The following is a 22,311-nucleotide window of genomic DNA, read 5'->3' on the forward strand; positions in this document are numbered from 1 at the left end:
TTCTCTTGCTCAACCTAACTTCATCCTACAAATTCATCCATAAATATTTGAGTAACTACCACATGTCAGTCACTCTGCTGAGTGCTACAGGAATGTGACATGAAATGAGACTTGCTCATATCCTCAAGGAGCTTAGAGTCCACTGAGTATCTCCACCGCCTTGTACGTTTCAGTTGGTCTTGTCTCTGTCTTCTTCAGCCCTCTGTCTCTGGAGGTATGAGGATTAGTATGTTAGGTGTACTGTGGTTTTGAATAGGAATTGTATGTTTTTGTCTTATTCCAACATTTCTTCTTTTGATGCACAGAATTTTGTTGGAGTTTTGGCTACATTAATGAGATGTCTTCAGGAAACAGCTTATAACTGCTAGATAATTTTTCTGTGTTGTAGTTTATGAGTTGGAATAAAAATGTGTCAAAGTCCAACATACTTGAACTGTCTGAAACCTTTGAGCAATGAGTTGACCTGGATAACAGTTTTCCAGATTGTTTTACCTTTCAACACTTAACAGGATTAATGTCTGGTTTCTCTAAAAGAAAAATTTTCTTTGAAAGTATTTTCTTGCTTTTATTGTTTTGAGTGTCAACACTTGTTTAATATAATAATGTTAGTTAATTATTTAAAAATATACTTCACATTGCCCTATTTTTTATTTTGCAAAGATATAAAATTATTTCTACTTTATCACATGTAGAAAATTTATATAATTAAAAGCAAAATAGTGCAGAGTCTTCCCTGTCCTAGCCACACATTCTCCTCACCCATTCTCCTCATAAGCAGTTTTGTATCAGTATTTTGTAAATCCTTCAAAGGTTGCGTGACAGATTATTATTTACATAATTTTTTTTTAATTTTCACACAAATGGTAACATACCATACACACTGTTGTGTACTTTGTTTTTTTCACCTAACACCATATCTTGGAAATTATTCCTATCAGAATATAAAGAGCCTGACTCCCTTTTTTTTAAACAGCTGCATAGTATCCCATGTTACAAGGCCCCTACTAATCACTTTTTTCATTGTTTCCAGTTGTTTGCTATTATATACAATGCTTGATGAATAGCTTCATAACATACCTCATTTAGCACACGTGCAACTCAATTGACATGAGTATGTCTATTACTAGGAGAGGAATTCCTAGGTCAAAGTGCATTCATAAATACTTGCATGCCTTAAAAAATGTGTTTGTTTTTCTTTAGCCTAAAGGTAATATGTGTTTGTGGTAGAAACGTAAAACATTTCAAATACTAATGAAAAAATGAAAGTGAAAAATAAATTCCCCAAGCTCCTAGTCCCACTTCCCAGATATAGCACTGTTTCTTGAGATTATCAATTTGCACGATTTTTGTTTTTCTTTTTTCTTTTTTTATATAAATGGCCATATGGTATTCTCTTATAGGTATATATCATAATTTACTCATTAAGTTCCTCATTGGTAGACGTTTAAGATGTCTCCAGATTTTTGTTGATACTACAGACAAAGCTATGGTGAAAAACCTTGTAGATACCTTTGTATACATATGGATGTTCTTCTAACAGATAGATGCTAAAGTCCAGGAATATATGCATTTTAAATTTTGATTAGTTTTACTAATCGCTCTCTAAAAAGATAGTTCCTTTTGCTACTTCCACCAGTATATCCTTGCTCTGGCTATTATCAAACTTTTTAATCTTTGCCAATTTAGTAAAGGACAAAAAAGAATCTTATTCTTATTTAAATTTTTTATATTATGATTGATTTTGATAAATTGGCCATTTCTGTTTATTTTCTGTATATTACTATTTCTAAGTTTTTTACCCATTTTTCCTATGGGTTCTATATGTTATTGATTTGTAAGTGTACTCTTCTATTAGGAAATTAGTCTGCGGTCATGTATCTTACAAATATTTCTTCTTAGTTTTTCACTTTTCCCATGTGTATGGTCTGTAAATATACATAATTCCACCCTAAAAAGATGCGGGGGAGGAGGGAGTGGTGGGAGCGAATTAATGGAGGATCCAAAGCAAACTGCTAAGTACTTTTTAAATAAGAAAAATAACATGACAAAAATGATATAGTGCTTTTAGCTCCTTAGAGGAGAGAAGATATAAGATTGTACAAGATTTAGTTTGTATGAAGTCTAATAACCATGCTCTAATATATTTGTTTTTTATATTTCTCCCTCCAGAGGTTTTGTCGGCTATGATTAGTGTGCTCTTGGTGTATATACTTATGGGATTCCTCCTATATGAAGCTGTCCAAAGGACTATCCATATGAAATATGAAATAAATGGAGACATAATGCTCATTACTGCAGCTATTGGGGTTGCAGTTAACATAATGTAAGCTCTGCCTTTTAAAAAAATTTAGTTGGCTTTACTTTTTAGAGCAGTTTTAGGTTCACAGCAAAATTGAGCAGACCGTACAGAGATTTTCCGTATACGCTCTTCCCCCACACATGCATAGCCTCCCCCGTTATCAACATCTCTCAGCAGAGTGGTACATTTGTTACAACTGATGAACATTGTAAAGCATTATCACAGAGTCCAGAGTTTACGTTAGGGTTCACCCTTGGTATTGTACATTCTGTGGGTTTGGACAAATTTATAATGACATATATCCACCTATATAGTGTCATACACTCTATATCGTTTTCACAATATTTTCAATTACTGTGAATTTAGATACATGCATTCAGTAATGTGCAATGATATTTTTATATATTTTTAAATTATATAGTACATTAATTTTTCTTATAAATGTTAATAAAACACTGTTGGAATTATAAATTCCTCATTAGTTTGCTCAGGTATACTGAAGTTTGACTAACAATCAGGAATTTAAGTAGGACAGTTTTTTTTTTTTAATTTAACTTTTATAATACTTTTATGTTAACTAGATTTTTTTTTTCCTTAAGATTTTATTGTTCCTTTTTCTCCTCAAAGCCCCCCGGTACATAGTTGTGTATTTTTAGTTGTGGGTCCTTCTAGTTGTGGCATGTGGGACACTGCCTCAGCAAGGCTTAACAAGCAGTGCCATGTCTGTACCCAGGATCCAAACTGGCAAAACCCTGGGCTGCTGAAGCAGAGCGTGTGAACTTAAGCACTCTGCCACTGGGCCGGCCCCAAGATTTTTTTTTTTTAAAGATTGGCACCTGAGCTAACATCTGCTGCCAGTCTTCTTTTTTTCCCTTCTTCTTCTCCCCAAAGGCCCCCAGTACATAGTTGTGTATTCTAGCTGTGAGTGCCTCTGGCTGTGCTATGTGGGATGCCACCTCAGCATGGTTTGATGAGCGGTGCCATGTCTGCGCCCAGGATCTAAACTGGTGAAACCCTGGGCGAAACTCTGCACCAAAGCAGAGTGCACAAACTTAAACACTCAGCCATGGGGCGGCCCCCCAAATTTTTTTTTAACTACCAATGTTTTTTCCTAAAAACTACCAAATTTTTAAGTTATATACTTAATCATTTGGATCAGGGGTCAGCAAACTTATTCTGTAAAGGGCCAGATAGTAAATATTTTAGACTTTGAGAGTCACACAGTGTCTTTTGCACCTACTCAATTCTGCTATTATAGAACAAAAGTAGCCATGTTCAGTGTATAAACAAATGAGTATGGCTGTGTTCCAATAAAACTTTATTTACAAAATCAGGCGGTGGGCCAAATACAGTCTACAGATGGTGGTTTGCCAATCCCTGCCCAGTGGCTTCCATTCATGCTTAGAATAAAATCAAAAATCCTTACCATGGCCTTTTTAATAAGATCCTTCTGACCTCTCCAACTCATCTCCTAGCACTCTCGCTCATTTTATTCTAGCCACAATGGCTGTCTTGCTTTTTTTTTTTAAGCATATAGAGCACATTTTCATCTCAGGGCCTTTGCCCTGGTATCCTTTTTGCCTAGAACACTCTTCTACCACCACTTGTTTCCTGACTTCTTTCAAGCCTCTGCTCAGATGGAATCCGAGAGAGACTTTCTCTCACCACTTTCCCCATCACTCTCCATCCCCTTGCAATGCTTTACTTTTCTTCAAAGCATTTGCATTGCCTGGCAGTACATTATGTATTGATTTGTTTATTTCTCTGCCTTCCCTACTAGAACATAAGCTCTGTGAGGGTAGGGACATGTCTGTCTTATTCACTGTTTTGACTCCAGCGTCTAGAACAGTACCAGATACATAATAGGTGCTCAAATATTTATTAAATGAATGAGTTCCATGTTGCCTCAATAGTGTCTGATTAGTAACAGATATTTTTGTCAATAACATTAGGAAGAATAATAATGTTTTATTTTATTTTTAACAGAATGGGATTTCTGTTGAACCAGTCTGGTCACCATCACGCCCATTCCCACTCCCTGCCTTCAGATTCTCCTACCATAGGTCCTGGGTATGGACACAACAATGGGCAGGATAGCCTGGCGGTGAGAGCTGCTTTTGTGCATGCCTTGGGGGATTTGGTACAGAGCGTTGGTGTGCTAATAGCTGCGTACATCATACGATTCAAGGTAATATGATTGTTCATTTTTCTATTTTAACATACATTTAATTTCAACATTAAAACTAATGGTGATTGTCTTTTATCAGTATCCTGTACACCAATGCCAGTCCTATTCATTTGCATTGATGCAGGCTTGATTGAGCCATCAGTCTATCTCTTTCACGGGCACAGAAGAAAAGAGTATCACCTCACGGGGTAACTTCTCTGTACTTGGCTTTGGTGGTGCCTTCACTGGAGAACTCAGTTTTAAGCCTTGTCACTGAACTGCTTGGTACTGGAATGCACACTTGACTAGAAATCCAGAGATAGGGTTCTAGCCTTGGCTCTGCCATTAAAATGCCTTGACCTTGAGCAAGTCCCTCAGTTCTAAACTTGAGTTTCCTCCTCTTTCATATGAGGGGCTTAGACCAGATAGATGGCTGCTAAAACTCCTTCCAGCTCTGATTGCCTGTGGTTCTGGGTGGAAGATTTAGAGACGGCACAGAGGAAAACAAGAGAACAGATGATTAAACTTCTAGAAATAGGTCCTACAAGGAAGGGCATTTAAACAGTCTAACAAAGAGTGAAGACATTTCTCACTTGCAATATCCAAGATCCAGTCCTGCTAAAGAAAGCTACAGAACAGGAGAAAGAGTATGCTGTGCTTTCCTTTACAGTCTGTTTTATGTCTGTCTATGTTTAATCACACAATTTTGATCTGTCACCTTTCAGCCAGAATACAAGATTGCCGATCCCATCTGTACATATGTATTTTCATTACTTGTGGCTTTTACAACATTTCGCATCATATGGGACACAGTAGTTATAATACTGGAAGGTAAGATCTCACTAACATCCCCATTGTGGGCTTATTACTTCCCTAAATCAGACTGGGGGTTAGGGGGACACTCAAGGGTAGGAGCCATGTCTTTTCCTTTCTTTTTACTGATACTTATCAGGCTGTGGTAACACCACCTTACGTGCATCTGACATATAGGAATCAATGCACTCTCCCTGTTACCTGTGGGATCCTTATAATAGCTAAGAAAAAGAGGTTAAGGCAGACGTTATCCCCATTTACCAAGAAGAAAATTGAGGTTGAGAGGGGTAACATACCTTGATTAAGGTCACTCTGCTAATAAACTGTGGAGCTAGGACAAGAATGCAACTCTGATTCTTAATGCAGTTGTGTTTAGTCGTTTATTAATTCCTTAATTTCCTTTTAACTTGCTACTTTATTGTATTTTCAACATCCCTGCCTTACTGATATTATGTATAAGTGTGTAAATATAAGTTCTCAATAGTAGTTTATCATCAGTAGATGTTCCTTTCTTTTCTTCTTTTTCTTTTTTTTGTCTATCCTAGCTGATTTGTTAAATGAAGTATTCTGGTTTGCTTGACATTCCTTTTTAGTAAGAATGAACATTTTTTTAAGTGTTTATTAACCTCTTGTATATATCCTGCTATATGTGTGTGCATGGTTTATCTTAAAGTATTAATATATTTTAAAGTGTTTGTTTAAACTGAATTTGGTAAAGCCATTTGGTTTCTTTGAAAAAAAGTCCTATCAGTAATGTGTAACTTTTTTCCCAAAGTAAACTTTATTTATAAGTGATATATTCTGAACTAATAGGTGTACCAAGCCATTTGAATGTAGACTATATCAAAGAATCCCTGATGAAAATAGAAGATGTATATTCAGTGGAAGATTTAAACATCTGGTCTCTCACTTCAGGAAAACCTACTGCCATAGTACATATACAGCTAAGTATGTTGCTGATGGGAAATACTGGGGTTGGTGTACTTCTATCTTTGGAATCTGTGCTTATAATTAAGTAGGAAGACTTTTCTGCTGAAAGATTTGTTTTAAGGGAGGGGTGAGGCTCTTAAAAAGGTGAATTGCTGGTCAATATTGCTAGCAGAGCAGTAATTTTTTATCTCTTTGATTTTTTGATCAGATTCATTTTTGCCTTCAGATTAAAGGCATTAATATATTTACCATGTTTTTCCTACATAAGAAAAGCTAGACTCCGTTTTTATTTCTTTAAATCATTTCACAGACTGATGCTTTTTATTTTTTTAATCAAAATAATACATGCATGTGATTTTTTTTAAAAGTGCAAAAGATGAAATACTTGTAACTGATGTCTTGTATTCTTTCTCTACCTGACAGTGGACTAGTGAGATTGGAATAATGAGAAGCCATTCTGGCTTTGTAGACTGACATACTTCTCTAACAGAATAGCTTCAAGAGAATAGAAGTCAAACTAACATAACTATGTTGACGTCATATTAAGGTTGTTTTTTCCCTGTGTCTTACTCACTAATGTGTAACTCTATGCGATGAATAGTAACGATATTTTCTTGACATTGCAGTTCCTGGAAGTTCATCTAAATGGGAGGAAGTGCAGTCCAAAGCAAAGCATTTATTATTGCACACGTTCGGCATGTATAAATGTACTATTCAGCTTCAGAGTTACAGGCAAGAAGGGGACAGAACTTGTGCAAATTGTCAGAGTTCCAGCACCTAATTTGATATGTTTTGGGGACTACTGCCTTATTCTCCTGCAGTCACAGACCTGAGAGCAATAAATGCACAACTAATGAGAAAATGGGATCCCTGACAGCTGTGTCCATATCAAGCACCAGGCTCGCCAAAACGGTCACTCCAGCCTGACAGTGCTAGTTTCTCTTTAATGGTAAACTGAGACTTCACCATGATTTTCACATGAAGACGTTTCCAAAACACTGTTTACAGAATGAGACGTGACTCTACAGATACCTCATAGAAGACAATCCGAGACCGTACGTCATTAGTTATGACAGAGTACCTATCCTAGAGGAAGCATCAAGAATTCAGTATTTGCATTTAAAAATCCTTTTTAAAGACCACTTTATATCAAGCCAGTGCTGGAAAACTGAATTTTTTTTTTTATTATTATCTAATCTTGACACCCAGCCACCCAGCTTCTGGAATTTGACACCCAGCTCTCTGTTTTTACAGAAATTATTTCTCAACAGATTTCAGAAAGTACTAGTAATTATCCAGAGAGTGGAATAAGCATGTATTCCTAAGTGTTTCAGAGATGTTTTATTTCACAAATAAGTCTTAATGTTATTGTTATAGTTAATACTTTATAAACAACTTTTTCCAGATGTTACAGGGTTTTGAATCTCAAAGTTAGCATTTTTGGTTATTTGCAATCTTATCAAAACCAGATCTTTACATATTGTGGTCACTGTCATTATTTAGGAAATATTTTAAGTATTATTCTGAATGGCAGAAATTAATCTTAAACTCAAATTACTATATGATAATTTAAAACAAAATATAGAAGCAAGGATGGGGTGTGGCCTTTCAAATTTAAGTCTTCTTGAAATCGCTTTTACTGTTCATGGAATTATCTTCACTTAAGAACAGCAAGAGACTGCAAATGTAAACAGTGGTCCTCTGTCTTTCTAAGAACTGCCTTACATTTTGTACAGAAAGTTCGCTAGGGGCGTTGCTTCCCACCTCCATGCCAGTTAATCTGTGTGGGCTTTTTCAGGGTGAAACTCTGGAGGGCCAAGGTTCAGTTTGCAATCCCCACCTCTCACGTGTAGATTAACCACGTTCCTCCAGAGAGAATTTCTGTTTGATGATATGGGTTTGGGATGCTCCATGGACTCCAGAAACTCTTAAGATATCATTTTGAGGTTTTCCAATAATACCATAGCAGAAATGCTCAAAGGGATTGAGGGAAGAGACTCCTCTGAGAAAACAAAACTTTCAAGGGTTTTGACCTTGTGTGTGTGTGTTTAAAGCACTGGAATAGGGATGGTCATTACATCTGTGTGGGTGAGAGGCTAAGCAAAAGTTTCCAAACCAAAGGCAGCCTAGTTGGTACAGTTGTGTTAGAGAGGCAGCTGTGAATATTCACGTTTCATTTTGCAACTGTTGGTGTTAGATTACCTTTATGCACATTAGGAGTCCGTTTTCAACAGAGACAGTTTCTTATACCAAGAATGGATATGGTTCTAGAGCAGAGTAACAGACGTCAGCGCAATGTACCAGACAAGTTGTGAAATTGAAATCCTAGATAGGCATGCAGGTGACTTATAAATGAAGAATAGGAAACAGATTTTCATCTTTCTGCCATGTTCCTCACTATACATAAACCTAAGATAAAACCTGGATTTACCTAAAAGATTGTTAAGAGTTGATGGTATCCAGTAAAGGGTTGATAAGGGTTAACGGTACCTAATAAAACCCAGTAAGTGTTTTTTGAATTGAAAATTTTGCTTTATGGGATTCTTATTGTGAATCTACTTACAATAATGATTTGAATTTTTTCAAAAATTTTAGGAGCATATAAACTGTTTAAGTCAAAATATTCTTGAATAGAGAAGGCAAGTAAGAATAAACGAGAGGGATTTCAGTGGGCATCTGGGCATTTATGGACTTTGGGTACCTAGCGAAAGAAAGAATGTGCATTATATGCTAATGGTTTTCCCATATTTGCAGTTTCCTGTATCTGCTGAGCTTGTTTCTTGTAAACTTTCCTTTATCTTAAACAGGTGTATCTGACTTTTCTTATTAAATCCATTCAAGAATTGAAAAGGATCCTTTTGTAAAATGCAGAAACACTGAAAATTTTTGTAAATCTTAATTATCATGTTCTGCTTAAAATGAGAGGTACACATGAAGTTTCCTGCGCTTTGGTTTTTTTGTAGCAAGAACTACAGATTTTGTATTTGTATTTTACTGGGTCTGTGAGATTTGAGAACTGATAGATTTAACTTTTTGGAACTTGACAAAACCCACAGAGAAGGACGTGAACGTAGCAGATATGACCAGGGACCGCACAGCTTCTGACACAGAGCGTTTGGTCGGCTTCACCCGCTGAGCTACACCCTCGAGTTACACTCCTCAGCCAGCTCTCCGGGAAAGAGCTCTCCATCGTCCTGTGGAAAGCTGTGGCTGAGTTTGGATAGGCACCTCGCATTGTTAATTTTGCACTGGGAAAACAGATCACAACGTAAAAACTGGGCAGTTCTTCAGTGCAATGTGTTTTAATTAACATTTGCAAATAATCAAGAGTTACTTGTGTACATAAACCTATATTTCACAACTCTGGCCAGGTGCAGCCTTCTGATTTATTTTAGGAAAAGACCTATTGTTTCATTAATGACCATGCTGCCTTAGAAATATAATGTGGGGGATGTAGTTCGATAAGGCATATTTTAGAGGGCTTTGAAATGCAGAACTAGAAGCGACTGGATTCCTGCATACAGTTCCATTAGCTGTGCCTTGTGTAACGTGAGCCCAGATCTTCACAACCTGCAGCTCCCATCAGTATTGTTTGCCAAATCACTGGATTTCTTATTTTACTGTTTCCTCTTCAACTTTGGATGATTCATTTCCATTTTCTAAAACCAAGTTTCCTGCTGTTAGGAGTCTCAGTGTTCTGGCTCTGTCTCTGGAACCCAGGTGTCCTCACTGACAGTGTTTGCCTTTAGTAGACTTCTCCCAGAATAGACACAAGCAGGATCAGATATGTGAGCTTCCCTGTCATTTTAATGTGAGGAAAAACCATCTTTCAGAGACAAAGCACCACTTATAAATGTGTCTAGGTGGGGAAGAGCCTTTTTGAACAGCTGGTGGTTCCTGCTCCAGAGTTCTCTACTCACTGAACTTTAGAGTGTAAGTGTGGTCGAAATGGACTGCCCTGCGCACCCACAAGTGAAGATCTTCGCTCAGAAGACTGGGTCGTGTTTCCTCAAACCACCACTGTCACTACTTCAGGAGAGAGAATCATTCATTTCCAAAACAAGCACAATTAGCTAAATTTATTTTCTTTTTAAGCATTTATATTAATTGGTTCCCCATAACGAATAAGGCATTCTTACAGAATTTGAGCCCCTTTGGAATATGGTTTTAGGCAATTTTGCTGTTGACTATACCTTACACAGAGTAAATTTAAAGTTACAGAATGTGTTCCTAGATATAGGATTAGTTCATTTGGTTCAGTTTGTCTTTGAACCAAGCTTAGTTCATGAGCCAGTTGGGTATTAGTCACAAATGAATAGTGACACCTTGCTATATGCTGTGTTGAGGGGAGGCAAGTCTGATCTCCAAATAATTGATGAAGCTTAATATCTCTCTAACCAAAATACCATTTGCAAACCCTAACTACAGATCTGTTATGTGCATCCCACCAGACAGGGCTTCAGATGTCCTTTACAGATTGCCAGTCAGGGATATTGGTTGTGATGTTGTAGGAGCGTGCAAACTGGAGAGAAGAAATCGCTGTGGGAGTTCCGCTGTATTGAATTGTGTGGGTGCATTCAGGCCAGCATGTCATTGAATTCTCACTTACCAAGGGTTTAATCTGTTCTTCTAATTATATGGTGAGGACCAACAAAAATTTTCTGATTTTTGGTAAGATTGGAAAACATTTATGAAGGCTTTCTCGGTTAAATCTATGACAGTGTCAATTTAAATATTGCAATTAAGTATGTTCTGAAATAACTGTAACACAGAATTGGAATGTGCCAGTATGTCAGCTTTGCACCCGGAAGATACTGTATATTTGGAAAGCTTATGCTTCTCTAAATAAACAGATGTTAATAAGTAAGCCATATCACAGTTTAAGAAATTGTATATACTTTTCCATGTGCCCCTTGAGAAACCAGGTATTTTGCATATGATTGATTTTAGAAAGATTTTGAAGTTATGGTTTGTCCATGTAATTTAAGATTATAGCATATGTATATGTACTGTATTTGCAATTTTCAAATTGTAATTTCCTATACATTTATTAAATAAAGTATTGTTTTGCCATGTGGTTTATTAAATGAAAATGTACAGTCCCTTAAATTAAATTTCTGGTTTTTTTAAATTGACTAAGTAATAGTAGTAGGCCTTAGAACATAATCATCTCAAAAAGAAAAGCATTGGAGGGGCTGGCCCAGTGGCACTGTGGTTAAGTTTGAATGTTCTGCTTCAGAGGCCTGGGGTTCGCCAGTTCAGATCCCAGGTGCGGACCTATTGCACTGCTTGTCCAAGCCATGCTGTGGCAGGTGCCCCACACATAAAGTAGGGACAGATGGGCACAGATGTTAGCTCAGGGCCAATCTTCCTCAGCAAAAAGAGGAGGATTGGTGGCAAATGTTAGCTCAGGGCTAATCTTCCTCAAAAAAAAAAAAGAAAGAAAAAGAGAAAAGCATTGGAAAATAGATTATAACCTATCTAGTTTTAAAATCTCAGATTGTAATGCCCTCTTAGGTGTTTAAGAAATAAACCTGAAAAAAATCGTCCAGATAGGATAAAAAGAGATATTAAAAGAACCTTTATCTTTTTAAACCAGGTACTTTTAATGTCCCTACAGCCCCAGCAACAATGGCAGAAAGGAAAGAAAGCAGCCCCCGGGAGAGCAAGATTGGTGGGGACCGTGGTGAAGTCAGAATAATGACCTGACCAGTCTCCAATAGGGTGGACCAGGGGTCAGCAAACTTCGCCTCACTGGCCGCATCCGGCCTGCAGCCTGTTCTGTGTGACCCAAAGAGCTGAGAAGGGTTTTTACATTTTTAAATGTTTAAAAAAAAAATCAGAATAATGATAACATTTCATGATGTGAAAATTATGTGAACTTTACATTTAAGTGTCCATAAATAAAGTGTTACCTGAACCCAGCCACGCCCATTCCATCATGGCTGCTATCACGTGGCAGTGGCAGAGCTGCGTGTTTGCAACAAATATAAAATATTTACTATCTGTCCCTTCATAGGAAAAGTTTGCCGACCCCTGGTGTGCACTGCTGTACCACTTTAGGCTGTAACAGAAGATATGGACGCAGCAAGCCCCTCAAGAGCCGCCTGGAAGTTTCTGTGGGGTCAGTCTGAGGGCTACCTGAGTCTTTTCCTCCTTTCCAGAGGTCCTTTCCTCCCTCTACCTGTTTCCTTTTCTTTCTCCCCCTTGGGGAGCAAGATTTCAAACATCATCTATGTGCCATATGATCTCATGTTTATTAGCGAGGCAGTTTTCTACCAGGGTCCCCTGGATCAGTCAAGAATGCTTTTCAATGTAAAGCTCACTCACTTGACTTCTGAATTTTTCACTTAAGTTATGACAAAAAATAAAGGAAATAAAAATGTATGTATGTTGAGTACCTTATGTAGTTTGTGCCAACTGGCAGCTCACAAACAAAAAATCACATTTTATCTGCTAAATAAGGTGATAATTGGTTATCAGGCTTTTAAAATAATGTTCTTTAAAGTTTTCCAGTTACCTAGGAAAAGACTCAACTATTTTTGAAAAATAGTTTTAATACAGTAATAGATAAGTAATACAGTAATTAAAGAGATGTTATATATTATTTGTCTACCTCGCTATATTTCTATTTTGAAATATCACTTTTTTGGTCCATATCAGATGCTAAAATAAATTCTAATTTGGGGTAATAGCTTACAAGCTCCAGCTTATGCTAAACTTTCAGCTTTATTTAATATATTAGCAGAATAACATTTTTTGATTATAATTCAACTCCCACTATGATCTATTATAATTTTTTTTTTTTGAAGATTAGCCCTGAGCTAACTGCTGCCAATCCTCCTCTTTTTTGCTGAGGAAGCCTGGCCCTGAGCTAACATCCATGCCCATCTTCCTCCACTTTATACTTGGGACGCCTACCACAGCATGGCGTGCCAAGCGGTGCCATGTCTGCATCCGGGATCTGAACCAGCAAACCCCAGGCCACTGAGAAGTGGAACCTGCGAACTTAACCGCTGCACCACCGGGCCAGCCCCTATTATAATTATTATAAGTTATAAAGTAGACTAAGCACAGAGAGGAAGTATGAAGCCTCATGACTAAATATTATCTCTACGGAATCATGTGTTTAAGATTAGGAGGTTTAAAAATCCAGCCTCGGTGAACTATCACTAAAGATCTCATCGCTGTCAAGCAGCATTCTGCTTTAAGGCTCTCATGTGACCTTTACAGAACAGGAACTGTAAAGTTTGGCCTATGGGTATTACCCAACAGACACAAAGATTATACTTTGCAAGTTACCAAATAGCTTCCACATCTCCTGTCCTGGATTTTTCAAAAACTTGTTCTGGTTTGATTTTCAAATCCCTGTTGTCTGTGTTTCACTTGCCAGTGTCTGCATATTGGTTTGTGGGGTGATTTTTTTTTTTAACACTTTTGTTCGCTTTAACAAAATGCTGACACTATGGAAAAAATGTGCATGGGTTGGTTTTTCTCCAAAATATATTGAGCAATTTCTTTGTAAGACAATAGGATTTTTCTTACATAGGAAATTTTTAGAGACCTCATGAAAGCAAAAGGCCAACCCCAGAGCAAGACAGACCGCCTCCTGACTTGCCTAGTACTGAAGATCTGACGTCACCCTCCTCCATCATCTTTCCCTCACTCTCTTTTCAGAGGAAACCCGCTAACAGGGTAAATGGTTACAGGAATGTTTGCCCCTGAACAGTGGTTGCAGCAAATGTTTGGCCTCAGGGCAGGAAGAAGAACTGGGGTGAAGATGAGTTTCCTGGGCTTCCGTTAATTAGTCTGTCACATTCACCCGTGGAGGCTCCAGGGAAAACCCTGGTTCCCACAGGCTCTTAGTTACAGCATGCCTGAGTTTCAGTATTATTAGAACACGAGCCTATTCCATCCTCTCTTTGCTTTTTGTGTAAGAATATTTTCCAAAGTCCAGGATATTTTTAAAACCCCTCAAAAAGTATTACAGAATTTACAATGTTTTAACCATTCATATATATTTGGTTTTAGAACAATGATATTGATAACTGAAATACCATGACACCATGCTATTGAAATTGGGACGTCTCAAAAAGTTGGTTCGATTGGTTGGAAATGGTTTTTTTCTGAAGTGGATTGAGACTACTTCCAGATGCCAAGAATTGCTCCTTGAACACCGCCTCCCTGCCACTGAACATATTATGGAATAGAACACAAAATTCCTATATATTTTTTAAATTAAATAGGAAACGAAACAATATTATGTTTTTGGAGAGCATCTTGGGCCACACCCTCACCCCCACATATAGAAAATCACCGTCCCATTAGGGATGGCTTGAGAACCTGGACTGCAGGATAAAGTCCGTGCTCTTGGTGCTGACACACAAAATCCTCTGATCGGGTGACTTTACTCCTCCACCCACCTCTCCATCCTCTCCTCCTCCGCCATCCTACCTCCCGTGTATCAGCCATACCAAGCTACAGCCCACTTTTGGTTAACAGAGGAAATAATAATTGTTAACATTTATTGAGCCCTTACTGCATCTCACACACTGTGCTGTGCACTTTATATATTTAATCCTCATGATGGTACCTGGAAGAAGATTATAATCTTCATTTTGCAAATGAAGAAACTGAGACCAGGGAAGTTTAAGCAACTTGCCCAAAGTCTTAGACGTAGAGTTGTACTGCAGGAATAGAAGGTCACAGGCAACTCTTAACTACAGTTACGACTAGTAAATATATAATACAAAAGGGATGCAATGTAGGCTACTGTAGTTAAAATCACAGCCAAGCTTTAGATAATAGGTGTAGAAAAGTAATGTAAGTGTAATAGTTTAGGAGCTCAACTTTATGTAACTACGCACAAGCTTGGTAAAACGTAGCCAAAAGTTTGCTCTGTTTCTTAACTGAGTTCTTGTTCTTTGAGGCACCAGAATGGCACTAAATCAGGTCTCTGCATGTTCCCCTCACTCGCCCTTTATCTCTTCATTCCTCAGCCCTCACCCCCATGCCTGGGAGGGGTCAGATCCAAGCCGCAGGGGCTGGACTCCTCCTGGCCTTCCGTCTGTAGTGAGCCACTGCTTTGCAGTCAGGACAGAGCACTTCCCTGTCCACCCCCAGTCTTGTTTGTGAGGGGAAGGGGCCATTCCATGTTACAGTCAACGTACCACGGCACCTACTGGGCACAGCAGTCCCCCAAATCTTAAGGCTTGCATGGTTTGGGGAAACAGAGGGAAGGCTAAAGCCAGGAGAAGGGGCTGTGCCCACCACTGCACCATCACCAAGCCAGGGTGCAGACAAAGAACAGCTCAGAAATGCTGCATAGAGAATGTGAACTCATGGGAAACAAAACAAAAACACAAGCCTCCACTAATTCATAGAAATTTCCAGGAAAGCATTGAACTTCCCACAAGTCATGGAATTATGGGTTAGAGCTGATCTCATCCCGGCTGGGAGTGGGGAGGATCTAGCTGATATCTGGGTTAGTTGCTAGGTAGTTCCAACCCAAATAGATGCTTTCAGTGTGAGCTCACGCAGAGGCCGGCACTCAGAGCAGGCTGCCCCGGGTTTCTGGCCCGGCTCTCCCTCACTCACAGTGACATCTGGGGGAAAGTTACCGACTTTCTCTGTGCCTCAGTTTCTCCATCTGCAAAATGTGGATGATGATTGTCCCTCCTTAATGTGACTTTTATGAGGATTAAATGAGCTACCTAATGAAAGTGCTGAGAACATACAAAACTGGAATCTCAGCTATCATTATTACAAGTTAATTTCTTCACAAATGCACTACCTATTATTATTTTTTCAACTAATTGAGCACTGCCAGTCTTGCAGCTCCCAGAACAAGACAAACTTTCTTATCCTCTGCTCCTTTGTCCCCATCTTTATCTGGAAGATCTTTTCCCCAACTTGTTTACCTCACAAAAACCACCTCATCCTTAAAGACTCTCCTCAGGCATCATCTCCTCCAAGAAGACTTCCTTGCCCTCCCTCTGTGAATCGGGTGCCCTCCTCTGTGCTCGCCTCCCTCATGCGGTCACTGTGGAGAGCCACCGCTGTGTGATTACCCACAAGCCCCTGGGGCGGGACCTAGGTCTTCTCTTTGAATCCCCAGTGTTGGAGACACAGGAGGACTGTGTGAACGTTCCGACAGCTGGAAACTATATGCTCATTAAATATCTATTTATGCACAGAAAAAGTTTTTTATGGAGCCCTAGGAATCCCCACTGTCAATGCTCTAAGCTCTTTCCTATAAAGTAACTGAAGCTCTGTCATAAAACTGCTCTTCTATATAAATGTGCCAGATTGGCCATCCCCCCCGTTAGAAAGAATTGGTTTTTTATACTTAGGGTCTGTGTAATTATACTACAGCTATGCAAGTATTTATGGTTGTTTTCTTTATCTCTTTGTTTTAAGATTACAACAGAATTTAGACACTTTTCTCAAACACCCGAGACAATTATGCAATTAATCGCAACTAAATTGGCGTTGACGGCCAGCAGTTATTGTCACTTGCAGAGCCTGACAATCTTTCCCAGAGCCCAGTGGTAGCACTGAGTTGGTTCCTGTCAATTCTAGGCTTGCTAATGACAGCTTGTCTGTCTGTATACAAGACACTTTCTTTTTAAAAGATGGATTAATAAAGTGACTATTTTCAGCTTGAAATTGGGGAAGAGCTCATGCTTTCAAAGTATTGATGGATTTTTTTTACTTACTTATTTTCTGGTGAGGAAGATTCGCCCTGAGCTAACATCCCTTGGCAATCCTCCTCTTGCTTTTTTTTTTTTTTTCTTTTTTGCTTGAGGAAGACTAGCCCTGAGCTAACATCTGCACCAATCTTCCTCTATTTTTTGCATGTGGGATGCCTCCACAGCATGACTGGCGAGTGGAGTAGGTCCACGCCTGAGATCCGAACCTGTGAACCCTGGGGCTGAAGCAGAGAGTGCAGAACTTTGATCACTCGGCCACGGGCCGGCTCCCAGGTAATGATGGATTTTAAATCAGTAATCTCACTATTTTAAAGCATGTAACCAAGCAGACACAAGTGCTCTGGATTAAGAGGCAGAAGAACTGGTTCTGGTCCCAGCTTTGCTGGGCACGTCTCATTGGACAAGTTACTCCGCTTTGCTGGCTGGCTGCATAGTAATAACAACAATAACAATAAATAACCGTGGATTGAATGCTTAGCACTGTATATGCTGGGCACTGTTCTAAAAACTTTTCACGTATTTCTTTTTTCTTAATCCATTTCAGGTAGAGACATATTCATTTTTCATTTTCAGGTATTAACTGTTCTAAAAGCTTTCAGGTATTTGGGAATCCTACCAAACAGTCCTTGGAGTTATTATTACCCCTGTATTACCGATGAAGAAACTGAGGCAGAGAGCAGTTAAGAAACTTGCCCAGGGTCGGTCTGGTGGTGCAGTGGTTAAGTACACACGTTCCACTTCCAGCAGCCCAGGGTTTGCTGCTTCAGATCCCGGGTGTGGACACGGCACCGCTTGGCACACCATGCTGTGGTAGGCGTCCCACATAGAAAGCCGAGAAAGATGGGCATGGACGTTAGCTCAGGGCCAGTCTTCCTCAGGAGAAAAAAAAAAAAAAAAAAAAAAGAGGAGGATTGGCAGCAGATGTTAGCTCAGGGCTAATCTTTCTCAAAAAAAAAAGAGCTTGCCCAGTCTCTCCTGGTTCTCCTCTCACGTGTCTGCGCTTCCTCCAGCTTCTTCACCTCCTCCTGCTCCTTAAATGTGGGAGTTCTCCAGAACACTGTCCTTCCTTCCCATGCCCCACGCTTAGCTGGGGAGAGCACACACCTTCCTGGCTTTACCCCCAGGCAAAGTTCCTGGGGAAGCAGCAACAGGAGTGGGATGGTTTCTATCATGTAGGAGCTGTGTTGAATGGAGGTGGAGCCATCCTCCTCCTAGGCTGCTGCTGTGGCATCTTCACAGCCACCAGACAGAGAAGCCGAGAAGGCAGAACCTAGAGCCCAGCTCACACCTTGTTTTTGCTGGGTGTGCTTCTATACCCAGGGGCTCCCAAGGTTTGGGAGGCAGAGCCTTTGCTTTCCTGCTAATCTGAACTGTGAAAGCCACTACTTATAAGCAAAAGAATCACAGGAGAGGAGGAAAGAGAGACAGTCCACAATGAGGGTGGTGGGCCCACTGGGTGGGCCAGGCTGCACAGCTGCTGTGGAGTCACCTGAGTGGGCTCAGTTGGGACCAGCCTCATGGCTCGCTTTGGCAAGCTAGCTTGGCTTTCAGGGTTGCACAGCGAGCTGCTGAGTGTGACCCAAGGTAAATATGCACACAGTAAGTACTCAGTAACTGCCAGTTTCCCTCCACTCCTCACCCTCCCAAGCCCCAGATACTCCTCCTCCAGCCAGCCCTCCTGGGGGCTGGATGGGTCCTAGAGGCTGCGTATTTCTGGAGACTTTGCACCCTCCGCTCTCATGTTTCTGCCTCTTGCTGACAGGTGCCTAGGGAAACTGAGGCTCGAGGGCACCACTTCATCTTAGCAACAATTACAGGGGGGGAACGTGAAGAAGTTTCTTGTCCCTTTTTGGATTCAGTTCTCTCATTATAAACACATAGCTCAGAAATGTAAACCAATGAAACAAAACAACTATGCCAGAAATCCCCTAATGATAGAAAAAATTATATTCAATGAACATAGGACAACAAAGCCAAAGAGGACTCATAATTAATAAATTCTGCTAAGAAACATGGATGAATTGGTTAGGAAAAATGAAAGTTGATTCACAGCTTTCACACCATGCTGCAGGAAATTCTAGATCAGGATCTTCTGTGGAACAGTGTAAAAGATTACTAAGTGATGTATGAAAAAGAGTTTTGCTCAAATACATTGGGAAAAAAATCTATCCACTACGTCCTTGTGCTGGGAACACACAGCATGCATTTGTCTCTTGGTTCACCGCTGTTTTCCCAGCCCCAAGAGTGCCTCACGCAGGTGCTCAATGAATATTTTGTCCAATGAATGAATTATCATATTTATGGTCTGATAAGTACTGTAATAGAGGAAGCTGTTTAGTTTTGTCTAATTCATTGTTTTCCAAATTTATTCAACCATGGAACCCCTTCAGAAAATGTATCAACAACCAATGAAAATAAGTGGAAACCAGCGTGGGAAACACCACTTAGAAGAAACACATATTCATCCCAATTTAGGAAGGAATATATATATTACTTACAATTGGGGTAATAGGAAAAAATGTAGAATAAGAAATGGAAAAGTGTCACCACAGGAACATTCAAGTATGTTTCAAAAGAAAATAATAAAAATTAAGGTCAAAAAAGTACCCATTAGAATAAGAGAAACTGTGAATTGTGAATAAAGATCCTACACAGACCCATACAGAGAACAAAGGCTCCTCGCTGGACAGTCATAGGCAAAGAACGTGTCGCCCAGCAGTGAGTGCAAGAGGAAATTATTCTCGAGCCTTTTCAAGGAAAATGTTTAGTTTCACTAATAATTAAAGAAATGCAAATTAGTCCACTTCCAGACTCTCCACAAACGTTAAACCAACAAGCTCTTAAAACCCTGTTTTAAAAGTCTACAGTTGGAAGGCTTTGAAGAAACATGCATTTTGGGGTGTTCTTCGGAAATTGGTGCAGTCTTTCTGGAGGGCAATCTGGCAAAGTTTACAAAACAGGGCATTAAAATAGCTGTCCCCTTTGACCAAAGTATCCCACTGGTGGAAATTTTCCCTACGGAAATAATTCAAGGGGGAAAAATGTTGAAACAAAGGTTTGCAACAGGGCAAAAATTCTCAGGGCGTAGAGAGAGGGGCAGACCCCCCCATAGGGGAGAATCTGAAGGACCTGGAGATATCCGACAGCCTGTGTCTGCTTTTCTCTATTCCCCAATTTCTCGTATTTTCTATTCACACTCTGGCCTATATTCTCTTGGTTAGGAATCCCACTCTACCCTTCCGCCTTTAACGTTTTTATTTTTTAACTTCATAACTGAAGTCTTACACGTATTTTTTTAGGTACTCAAAGAAAAGATAAATTATCACAAAGTGAACACACTGGTCCAACCACCCAGGTCAAGGAATGTACCACCCCAGAGGGTCTTCTCATGCCAGGTCCCAATCTCCACCTGCGTCCTCCACACCTGAGATCACTATTAATCTGACATCTAACACTGTAAAATGTCTTGCCTCTTTTTGATCTTCATATAATTATTATCATACAGAATGCATTATTCTATGCCTAATTTCCTTTGCTCAACATGGTTTGTAAAATTTATCTACATTGTTGCTCTGTGCCTTGAAATTCTTTTGTTTGCTTGTTTTTGTATGTCAGGTATTCCATTGTACTAACATACTACAATTTATTTATCCAGCTTGTTTTTCATGGACATTCAAACTGTTTGCACTTTTTGGTTATTACCAGCAACACTGTTGTAAATAATTCTGCATGTCTCATAGAGTACACGTGTATACGTTTTTGTGGGGTACCTACCAAACAGCCAGGCTCCCATGTTACAGGGTATGCCTATGTTCAAATATTTTTAGATAATGCTGAACAATTTTTCGAAGCTGTATCAATTTGCACTCCCACCAGTAGTGTATGAGAGTCCCTGCTGTCCTACATTTTTGCCAACTTAAGCGCTGTCAGTCTTTTAATTTTAACCATTCTGGAGGGTAGGCGTGGTACTTCATTATGGTTCTAATTTGCATTTCCCTGATGCAAATAAAGTGATGTGAAAGTCCTCCCCCTAGTGGGTAAAATCTGAATTACCAGGGAGATTTTTTTTTTTTTTTTTAGAGTATTCAGATTTCTACAATACCCGGGCCTTCCTCCACATCTCTTCTTTCCCAAAGTGTCTCTAAGAATAAAAAGTGGACCATCTTTCATAAAGTCATTGTCCATTGGATATCCTCTTTTACGAAGGGCCTCTTTAAGTTTCTTGCTCATTTTATATTTTTTAATATTAACTTGTAACAGTTCTTTATAGATTCCGACACAAACCCTTTGTTAGTTACAAGTGTTGTTGCCCAAGTTTTAAATCAACTCATTTTCACCCATACAAACAGGAGGCTCAATGCAAGTTCAATTTTGTCATTCTCAGAAGTGACCAGTAGGTGGCGCCCAAGCATCGCGCCTGAGCCTTCCACGGGCTGTCCCCGCATTTCAGCTAAATCTCCCAAAATATTTCACAAGTAAGCAAACTTTAAAGAGTGAGAAATCAAACTTAAACCATTGTACAACTAGATGGAATACAGTTAGAATGGGGTTTCTTGGTAGGAACAACACATTAATCGTTTTTGCTCAGAATAAAAGAATAAAAATGTCTTTACCAAAAGGCAGGAAAGCTGGGGTGAGGCTGCCCTGGGGCTGTCGGAGCACCAAGTGGATTCCTTGGAAATACCCTCTGAGAGCAACCTGCAGGCAGATGAGAAAAGGCCATAACTACCAGGCATGGCATTGGGACACTGTTTCACTGTTCACAAAAGGCAGGGTCTGCGAGGACAGCAGAGCAGGGGTCTTTTCGGGGGGGTTATAAGTATTTTTCCACCTCCTTTCCCTTATTCCTCTTTACGATTTTTTCATTAATTATATTTTGTGATTGCTGAAAACTGACTTGGTGGGCCTTAGAAACCTGGTGGGAAACCAGACCCACTCACTGTGATGGAAATGGTGTTCACAGGTGAAGATGTTTGAACCTGAGACCTCATAACTGAGGAGCAGCCTGCCTCCCTCTGCCTCTCCTTCTGCCTTTCTCAGGGTGGATGCTCCCCTGAGCTGGCCCCCCACTCAGCCTTGGACAGGCCTTCCATCCTCCTTGGTCTTTCCCAACCCCCTACCCAATGAATGAATATATGAATGAATGAGTGAGTGAGTGACAAGGTCCTAGCCTTTCTGAGCTTAGAAATCAGAGCATACAAATTCCACACCCAAATCAAGACCCCAGGAGAGAACGTGGAAGCCCTACAGGTAGAGGGAGCGACTCCAAGAGGGAGCTGTGTGGGGCTTGGCGTGATGGGTTGGCTTGTAATCAGCTGTGATTATGAGCAAGAGGAGAAAGCATGTCTAGTTGAGGGAAAGACATAAACCTGGGCCCAAAGCATATTTGG

The 22,311-nt window shown here is 39.7% G+C and overlaps 2 protein-coding genes across 2 annotated transcripts in view; one reads left to right on the forward strand and one right to left on the reverse strand.

Moving 5' to 3' along the window:
• SLC30A4 (solute carrier family 30 member 4) overlaps nt 1-8,169 on the forward strand; it is a 28,153-nt gene extending 19,984 nt beyond the window's left edge. Inside the window, exons 4-8 of the mRNA XM_044764956.2 lie at nt 2,170-2,323; nt 4,286-4,487; nt 5,192-5,297; nt 6,093-6,227; nt 6,836-8,169. Coding sequence (XP_044620891.1) covers nt 2,170-2,323; nt 4,286-4,487; nt 5,192-5,297; nt 6,093-6,227; nt 6,836-6,990 — 752 coding nt within the window. The 3' untranslated portion in view covers nt 6,991-8,169. The remainder of the gene's footprint in view (nt 1-2,169; nt 2,324-4,285; nt 4,488-5,191; nt 5,298-6,092; nt 6,228-6,835) is intronic.
• BLOC1S6 (biogenesis of lysosomal organelles complex 1 subunit 6) overlaps nt 1-22,311 on the reverse strand; it is a 106,419-nt gene that overhangs the window by 76,803 nt on the left and 7,305 nt on the right. Inside the window, exon 2 of the mRNA XM_014847026.3 lies at nt 21,535-21,619. Within this exon, the coding sequence (XP_014702512.1) occupies nt 21,535-21,619 (85 nt within the window). The remainder of the gene's footprint in view (nt 1-21,534; nt 21,620-22,311) is intronic.

Source organism: Equus asinus, chromosome 2 (genome assembly GCF_041296235.1).
Source record: "Equus asinus isolate D_3611 breed Donkey chromosome 2, EquAss-T2T_v2, whole genome shotgun sequence".
In the NCBI taxonomy this organism is placed as follows: domain Eukaryota; kingdom Metazoa; phylum Chordata; class Mammalia; order Perissodactyla; family Equidae; genus Equus; species Equus asinus.